Genomic DNA, 9,512 nt, shown 5'->3' with positions numbered 1-9,512 from the left:
ACTTAAATATGTCTTAAAATGTGAAAAAGCATGTTTTGATGATTGTTCACCAAAATACATGTTGAATACATGATATTGAGTGTGAACTATGCTTATATCTTAACTAAATGATTCATGTGCGAATTGTTTATGCTTATAATGCTATATATGCTAAAAGTTTAATTATTTGATCATAACTAACCTATGTTTCAAGCATGAAGCTCAAACGAGCTTATAAGCATTTTTGAGAATATTTCAGGTTAAGTCTAAATACTCCAATGAATATGTGAGCTATCCAACGGTCCAAGAATGGTCTTGGAAGACCTAGGGTTTGCTAAGAAATTCCTAAGTACCCTTGACAATCCACTAGATGCTATTGGAGTAAATTTGGAAAATGTCATATTGGTAAGTGAGCTGGATGAGCATGCTATATTTGTGTGGATGACATGGCACGCTTAAATGATTGTTCAAGGTTGTCATATGGAGACAAAGTGAAGAAGGAAATTTTATGTGAAAACAAGCGAGCAAGAAACAAGGTTACTTCCATAGTCATGCTAGATCTTAAATCAGGGAAGCCATTTCGAAGAGTAATTCATGGAGAGCTCAGTCAAATATTCAAGAAAGCATAAATCACTGAAGCATTTAAAGGAGATCTTCTCATATGATGCAAGAATGAATTCGGCTAAGAAGGAAACAAATAAGTTGATGCAAGTCAAGACCAGCCAAGAAATGAATCAAATCATAAGACTTTCCTTTTCTACATTGAGACAAATGAGTACAGGGAAAGTGAGGAAGTTTAAAGCTACATTCCATATCTATCAAAGAGAAGCCAATCAACTAAAGAAAGGGATTTGAATTCAGCTGATCATATCAAGTCAAAAGGGAGATGATCTTATTTCCTATTTCATGAAGATTAAATTCAAGGCAACCTAAAGATACTTTCCATATCCATGAAACAGAAATCCCTAGCTAGTCTACATCAAAGTCAAAGCTGATTTGTTTTCCATCTTATGCGAACTAAAATGGAGTCAAGTTTCCCAATCTATGAAGAGGTAAATATGGGATGAAATTGCTGAATTTGTGGAGACAATATTACAAAGCTTGATTGGTGAAATTCAAGAGGAAAAAGTTGTTGAAATCGTGAGGAGACTTTGTGGGCTTTCAAACCTTATGTGGCACACCTATATATGCAACATATTCAGAAAGTAGAAGTTTTGAAGAACTTCTGCTATTCTCTTGAACCGATTCTCTCAAAGAGCAAGCAAGCTTTTTCTAAGTTTTTTTACCAAAGAGTATCACATACTTGTATTCATTGATTGTTCTTCTTTAAAGCTCCTATACTCTAAATTACTATCCTACCTGTGAGCTATACAAAAATACTGAGAGTTCCAAACACTTCGAGTGGAACCTTGTTCTTCATTGTAAACCCTTTGTAGGTATTCATGTGAGAAAGTTTTGTGGTTTGTCTTTAAAACCACGTGTGTTAAAGTTAGGAGGGTGAACTTGTGAAACCCTCTAAGTTTCTGTGGTGAACTCCTAGAAATCATTGTTTCCATAATGGATTGAACTCCTAAGCAAGGTTGCTTAGGGAGTGGACGTAGGAGGACTTTGTGAAGTCGCCGAACTACTATAAATCACTGTTTACATTTCTCTTAACCCTACTCTTTATATTTCTTTTATCGCACTATACTTGCTTGCTTGTCATCGTATACGTACTTGTCATAATTTTGAGATGTTCAATACACTGGGTTCAAACTAACTTAAATCACTTCTACGCATTCCATATTTAAGCTACACGTTTACATATTATTATTCAAAGTCTGATTTGTAGTACATTAATTGAATTATACCCATGTGTTACTTAGTGTATCAAATATTTATATTAGGGTCAAGATTACATGCTAGAGAGTATTCATTGATTTCTCATTTAATATACATATATTTGTTTAAAATTTATTTTGTCCATATATATACATCAATTGTAATTGATTTATATTGACTGTGTACTCTTACTCATATATATATATATATACACTTGCAAATGCCATATTGACTTAAACATATCATATATCATTTTCAGTCATTATTTGTAATATATTTGTGCGTGCTGTGTTTTGTGCGATGACTTTACTAAAGAGGATTCCTAATAGGAATTTAGGGACATATTAACCCCCCTCTTGTGTGGCCTGGGTCCTTCAAATAGTGTTCATGCTAGTGATGCAAGGATTGTTCAAGGGAAAAAAAAATTGATTTAAATACATTGCGCCGTTTATTACAAAATGTGATTGGGAGTAGTGTTCATGCTAGTAAAGTTGGACAATTTTGATTTATGACAATTTAGTCACCAACTACTAGTGGTTACACGTAAAACGTTGATGTTGACTGCGCCCACAACATACGGCTTCTCCCTTAGAGAAACGTGCATGCTTTTATTTACCAGGCAAATAAAAATATTATAGTTTTTTTATTAAAAAATTATATTATATTTGAAAACTATATATTGACAAAACATGGGCTGCTTACAATTAAGGCCGACATCACATGACTAACTTAATTTCTACGAGATTGATGTTTCAACCTAAAACATTATTTCTACGAGTTTAACGTTTCAAAATTACGTACATGCATGTTAACTGATTTCATTAATTACACCAAATAGTGTTTTTACGATTATAATATTACTTAATCCAACCTAGAGTGTTATTTTTCCCTTCTTGGATGAAACATAAAAAAAAATAATATACCTAGTCTAAGTACAAATCCTCACGCAACACAAACCAGAGAGGAAGGCACTCAGGATTGGATTAGTGTAATAGCCATCGCAGAAAATAGTCACCAAACATTGCCTATAAATCTGCCTACACAATGCAGTATTCTTCATTCCTCTCGTACGTTTTTCATTAAATTATATCACAAAATCAGTGACTATGGCTCGTAAATTGATCTTCACCTCTCACCTAAGCGCAGCCTTTGCTTCCATGTTGATCATGTTAATGCTCTTGAGCAAGACATGTGATGCTACACTTTCTACCAAATTTTATGACAAAAAATGTCCGCATGCGCTTACTACTATCAGAAAATCCGTCAGAACCGCCATTGCTAAAGAGCGACGCATGGCAGCGTCTCTCATTCGTCTTCATTTCCATGACTGCTTTGTTCAGGTAATTATTCATCTCAACAAATCTATCAAATTTATCAAATTCCAACTTAATGTTAACTATTTGTACACATGTATTCAATTAAACTATATTTGTTTTAATTTCCTCAGGGATGTGATGCCTCGATTCTACTGGATGAAACCCGTTCGATCAAGAGCGAAAAAACTGCACTCCCCAACAATGCTTCCGTTAGAGGCTATCAAGTCATAGACAATGCCAAAGCAGCTGTAGAAAAAATATGCCCCGGAGTTGTATCTTGTGCTGATATTGTCACCGTGGCAGCTAGAGATGCATCTGAATATGTGAGTAAATACATCTAGATTTAGAATTGTATATATATGTATATGTAACATTCCACAAGTGATATGTTGAAAATCCCAAGCCCCACTCATATCATACGATTGTCCGTTTTGGGTTGTTCAGTTCCCGTGTATACATCGGGCCCGCACGGCTTTGTTTCTCATAGACCCAACAAATGGGCTAAGCTCAATTAAAGACTTGGGCAAACTTATATACCACATGGTTAGATATCACCCAACCTATGTGGTACTCTTAACAGATAAGTCATGAAATTTAAGATCATAGTGCATGTATTAATTTAACTATTATTAGGTGGGTGGTCCATCATGGAAGGTAAAGCTAGGACGAAGAGATTCAACGACTGCAAGCAGATCTCTGGCTGAAAGTGGTGAACTTCCTAGTTTTACAGCCAGCCTTGATCAACTCATAACTCACTTTGCACGTAAAGGACTTGATAAAAGAGACTTGGTTGCTCTGTCAGGTCTGGTAACCAAACTTAGTATATGCGCATATACATGCATATACATACACATATAGAATGCTAATATATACATATGTTTGATGAATGTAGGTTCGCACACAATTGGACAAGCGCAATGCTTTACGTTTCGCAATAGGATATACAACAAAACCAGTGACATTGATGCTGGATTCGCAAACACTCGTAAGGGGCGTTGTCCAAAAAACAGCGGCAGCGACAAGCTCTCACCACTTGATTTGGTGACACCCAATTCTTTTGATAACAATTACTTCAAGAATTTGATACAAAAGAAGGGTCTTCTTCACTCTGACCAAGTTCTCTTCAGCGGCGGATCTACCGACAAAATTGTCTATGAATACAGCAAGAATCCTTCCCTCTTTAACTCCGATTTCGCATCTGCCATGATTAAAATGGGAAACATTGATGTTCTTACTGGTTCATCTGGGGAGATAAGGAAGATATGCAGCGCTGTTAACTAATAAATATACTCTTCTCCATCATTTACGTTAGTGTGATTGTTTTCGTATGCGTCTTTCAATTAATTCTAATTTTTTCTCAATTAAAAATAAATGATGTAAAACATCGTAGACAATTTGTAATTAAATTTGGTTGTACTTTCACTTTTAATAATAGCATGTTCTATATTTCTTGTTTGGCATCACATTTTTAAATTTATTCTCTATTGATTTTCATTTTATTAACTCAAATTGATATTGAGCATAAAGTATTCGATTTTTTACTGACCTTCACCCATCAGTACAAAGTGGAGTAAATGTTACTTTTGGCTACTGACAAATAGGTCTTGTTACAACTCAGTCATTCACATTCCAAATTTTTCACTTTAATCACTCATTTTACAACTTTTTTTCCGCTGTCAGAATTTTGTACCTTTTGTCAGTTTAGTGCTGACATGTTATTTTGATCAAACTGTTTCTGTCTAAAAAAATGTCATGGGAAACAGTTTGTTGATGTGTCTCCATTAGTTTCACATATTGGTTGCTATATGTATTAGGGCACCAATTTTATTGGCGCGCAATTTTAGAGGGAAAAGGTCTTAGATATGTAATTGACTATACGATCTAGGTGAAATTTGTAAATTGAAAAGAGGCTATCAATGGGGGAGTATTGGTGTTCAAAGCTCTATTTCTCCCTCTAAAGTACAAAATATAAAAAGTAGAATTTATGTTTGTTTACTTGAAGATGAAGGTCTCCCATTACATGAGTTTCATAGTTCTAATACTGGTAAAAGAAGATTTCATCATTCCTGATTTTTAGGCGGATTTTAAATAGTGTGAATCCAATCCTAATTCATTTCCTAATTGGAGTTAGTCTCTTTTAGAACTCTCGATTTCTCTTGGCTCCCGGTCAACAGAGATTTCCAACGTGAGTCTACTTATATGCTCTGAGATGGCATCTCTACCTTTTAGAGAATCTGTTCTTGACAATGACCAATCGATTCCAAATCCAATCCCTTATATTACGAAAGAAAAAATCACAACAAAGTCAGAGACTCAGAATATATGAACACATACCAGAAAAAATCACAACAAAGTCAGAGACTCAGAATATATGAACACATACCTCAACCACCATCTCCAGTCTTAGTCACCGACGATTCTCCATCCGCCTTAGTATAATCACTACAAGTATCAAATTGAAACTTTTGAAAAATGGGCGACCGAGTTAGATTGACTCCGTTTGGCATATAATTTTGTTAGTAGCGTATATATTAGCATATATGTCGCACAATAATGGTAGCAAACATGCTATCTAAATGGTTGGTAGTGTTTGGTTCAATTTTTGTTGGTAACATATATGTTGAGTGATATTTTGAGCAAATTACAAATGGGGTATTAGACATTTTAGTTGTAACAAATGCAAAAAAGTAGTGAAATAAATTATAAATAATTTATAAAATAAACATAACTAATTTAAATAATTAAAATAATTAAAATTTAAAGAATAATTAAATACTAAATAGTTGTGCTTGTTGTATTTTCTACAACCTTAAAGCTAGCTTTTGTGAGAGAAAAAGCAAAATCTGTGAAGTACAAAAGATGCCCTTAGAATCGCTAATATGGATAGCAGATGGCCTGCAAGAAGATTAGAATATGCAGCACAAATCATTGTTAATGCATTGAAAGAAAAGCGGGAATCTTGTCACCAGTTTTTAGCTTTCTGATGAGAGAGGAAGAGAAACAGAGAACAGAAGATAGGGTAGGTAGACGATGAAGAGAGGTAAATGATGAAAAATTGATCTCCAGTTTGTGCCGTTGACGAGAGAGGACGAGAGAGGAATAAGATGAAGAGCTGTTGTTGTGTCGCCGACGAGAGAGGGGAAGAGATAGGAGGAAGATGATGAGGGTATTTTAGGCGAGGGTAGTTTGGGCACTTCATTAATTAAATGGGGATAATTTGGGGAGAAATCTTGAAATGGTTTCAAAATTATATGCAAAGGGATTATTTTCAAAATACAATAATATTGCCTCAAAGTTGCCTCAGTTTTAAGGTCGTAAAATTATTGTTTGTTTGCATCAGACAATATAGTGTCTTAACGGACATAAATTGCCTCTGAAATGTATTGAAACACGACTTCCAAAATTTGTCCATCGTGATAATTACCCTATAATAAATTAGAGAGATATTTTCTATTGGTTACTAAAACTTGTTCAATGGTCTCCCTACATCAGCATCTAAATCGATAAAATTAACCGTGAATTGTATCTGTTAATCAAAGGTAGGTCCCAGTCCAAGCATTTATTAGGATACCGAAAGAGTCTCCTCTTAAACAGTTCACATGAACACACGTCTTTGAACATGAAAATTTTCCGCTCTTTGACTTTGATGTCGCATTTATTATTGTTGGTTATCATTTGCTCTAGATAAGAGATCTTACGATTACGGCACTAGGGATCAAGAGTAGTATTGTGATTGTATATAATGAATTTGCACGTGTGTCAAGGCTTGTTGTCAGCCCAAAGGAATTGATAGGAGTTTGCACCGAGTCTGACCTTTGTTCAAAATGGACTGTGTATAGTTAAAGAACAAAAAACTGTTCGCTCGAGGTTTCCCTTCCGGGAAAAGGACTTAAAATTCGTTGAGTGTCAATTTGGAAAAAAAACAAGAGACAAAAGACTATCAACGGAATGAAGGACCTCTATTGAATGGAAATGAAAAACAACACATTGATGTAATACATCAGAAATTTCATTGAGAAGTGATACATCCTGAGATGTAGGCATACTTTACAAGCTAAAATGATGACATAGTCGTAGGGACTTTGGAAAGAAAAAAACAAATCTAAAACTAGTTGGCCGGAGCTATACTAAGTAAAAAGATTAGTGGCCGAAGTCATGCCTAAGAAAGTAATAAAGGATTGAAGACGGTGGGTATGTGTTTGACGTGGGGTGTTTATAAGCTTCTCTTCTTTCTTCTTTTATAGTGCCAGGTAATGTCTCTTCTTCTACTTCTCTGGTACTTACTTCACGAACACTATCATGGGGATCATGATACAACTGCCTTGAGATTGCTTGATTGAATTACTGAGTTAATAGTCTTCAACTGTAACTCTCTCCTAGATTTAGGGACATGATAATCTCTCTACAGTCATGCGTCTTCTTCAAGGAAGATATGGACGTTCTTCGAGGTTGTGATAGTCTCCACTTCGCTGGTCTTTAGGTTTCATGCTTGAATATGTTGGAACATGGGTAACGGCAGCCATTTTGTTGAAGCTTCTATATGAAAGATCGTGTAAAAATGTGTTCTTCTTTGATGTGCAGGACAAACGTCACGTGACTTAGGCTTCGTGCTTTAGCTGGAAACAAGTTTGAGAAAAATTAGGAACATTCAACTATCAGACTCCCGTTTCTCCTGAACTCTCTTTGAGATAATCTTGCTGAAACCTTGGTTATTTCTTAACAAACCAATTTTGAAAAGCATAATTCGTTAAGATCACAATTCCCTGATTTACAGCCTTTTGGACACTGAATTTCGGACAGTCCTGAAATATGGGAACTACCTCTTAGATTTCAAGCTGCGATCAGAGGGCTTTGAGTTGTAGGATGGACCTTCCTAGCCAAGCTCAGGTGGTTTGTAAGGCAGAGCATGCTAGATGAAGAGTTTCCTATGATAGGGCTTACCATACTAGCTGAGTTAAGGTGTGTTGTACGATGTATCATTCCAGCCGAGCTGTCCCTTTTTAGAGCTTCGATCAGTCTGCTGCTTCATCGAGGTGTCCCTTTTTTGGAGCATCGAATTGTCCATTGCTTTGCAGAGTTTTTCCTTTCTTAGAGCGTCAAGCATTCCGCTACACTGAGTAGTCTACTGCTCGGTTTTTTAGGTATATATCTTTCCTCAGAAGACACGAGCTTTTATCTATTAGGTCGACTCTTACTTTTGGCCTTCTAATCGGCTCATTACCTGACCTATCCATTGGGGCACTTATGTACTCGCGATTTTCAGACGTTATGGCGAGCCAGATGGCTGTGCATTTTTTCACAAAATCGACGAAATCAACCGTGAATTGTATCTTTTAATCAAAGGTGGGTCCCAGTCCAAGCATTTATTAGTATACGCCAAGGAGTCTCCCCTTGGAACCGCTTCCATGAACACTCGCCGTGTAAAATGAAATCTTTCCACTCTTTGATAAGGACGAATCTGTTATAGTCAAACTTCTTCATAATAATATAATAGAAACTCAAGTAGAAACGGCATCCCTCTGTGCCAAACAGGTGTGACTCTTTCTTATAATCATAAGAATGAGTCAACAACTAGTGGACGATATTATTCATCATGTTACTATTAACTGAAGAAATATGGGTTAATAGCCCATTTGGTCACTGAAAAATATCACGTATTCAATTTGCACACCCAAAGATTTTTTGTGCCAATTTGTTATACCAAAGTTTCAATTTCTGTCAAATTGCACAATTGGTCAGATTTGCTCAGTTTAGAACAATCAACATGTCCATGTGACATGTTGATTGTTAAATAGGGATTAAACGTGGAAATGATTTTCCACGTGTTAATAATACATTTTTCTGAAGAAAAAAAAAAAAAAAAACTAGTTCAATTTGAGGAAGAACACGATGCCAAAGAACAAAACCCTACTAGTAGGATATAGATCTAGTAGGATATAGATCTATATCCTACTAGATCTATATATGTGTGAGAGAGATCTGAATCCAACTAGGGGTCTGTATCTTCCACCATAATATGGAGTTGTAGTGTTTGGAGAGAGATCTGTATGTGTGTGAGAGAAAGAAAGGCAAGAGATCTAGGGATTTTTCAACGATTGTTCAAGAAATCGACGGAAAAATCAAGGCCCTTTTTACTTTCTTTTTCTTTCTTTGTTATTAAATGTAGTTGTAGTTTATTATCCTAACTTAATCTGGTTTTAAATTTTAATTGTATTAATTAGTGCTTTTTAACTTAATGTCACATATCTTTGCTTTTCCGTTAGCCAGGTCAATAATTCCGTCAAATTTGGAGGGTTTATTAATAGTCAACATGTCACTTAGGCACGTTGACTGCCCCAAACTGGGCTACTCTGACCGACTGTGCAATTTGGTACCATTTGAAACTTTAGTGTATGA

The 9,512-nt window shown here is 35.6% G+C and overlaps 1 protein-coding gene across 1 annotated transcript; it reads left to right on the top strand.

Moving 5' to 3' along the window:
- Nucleotides 1-2,864: 2,864 nt before the first annotated feature.
- LOC119995230 (peroxidase 5-like) lies at nucleotides 2,865-4,579 on the top strand. The gene is made up of 4 exons (XM_038841668.1): nucleotides 2,865-3,140; nucleotides 3,248-3,439; nucleotides 3,750-3,918; nucleotides 4,009-4,579. The coding sequence occupies exons 1-4, from the start codon at nucleotides 2,907-2,909 to the stop codon at nucleotides 4,395-4,397; spliced, it is 984 nt and encodes a 327-aa protein (XP_038697596.1). The 5' UTR covers nucleotides 2,865-2,906; the 3' UTR covers nucleotides 4,398-4,579.
- The last annotated feature ends 4,933 nt before the right edge of the window (nucleotides 4,580-9,512 follow it).

The sequence above is a fragment of the Tripterygium wilfordii genome, chromosome 3, assembly GCF_013401445.1.
Source record: "Tripterygium wilfordii isolate XIE 37 chromosome 3, ASM1340144v1, whole genome shotgun sequence".
Lineage (NCBI taxonomy): Eukaryota > Viridiplantae > Streptophyta > Magnoliopsida > Celastrales > Celastraceae > Tripterygium > Tripterygium wilfordii.
The sequence above is the reverse complement of the archived record's forward strand: the minus strand, read 5'-3'. Positions and strand labels throughout refer to the sequence as shown.

What these genes read in the sequence shown, in the direction of transcription:
- LOC119995230 (XM_038841668.1), top strand. Translation starts at nt 2,907, where the DNA reads ATGGCTCGTAAATTGATCTTCACCTCTCACCTAAGCGCAGCCTTTGCT. An exon ending in TCCATGACTGCTTTGTTCAG is followed by an intron (nt 3,141 to 3,247) that starts GTAATTATTCAT and finishes TAATTTCCTCAG; the next exon opens with GGATGTGATGCCTCGATTCT. An exon ending in AGACTTGGTTGCTCTGTCAG is followed by an intron (nt 3,919 to 4,008) that starts GTCTGGTAACCA and finishes TGATGAATGTAG; the next exon opens with GTTCGCACACAATTGGACAA.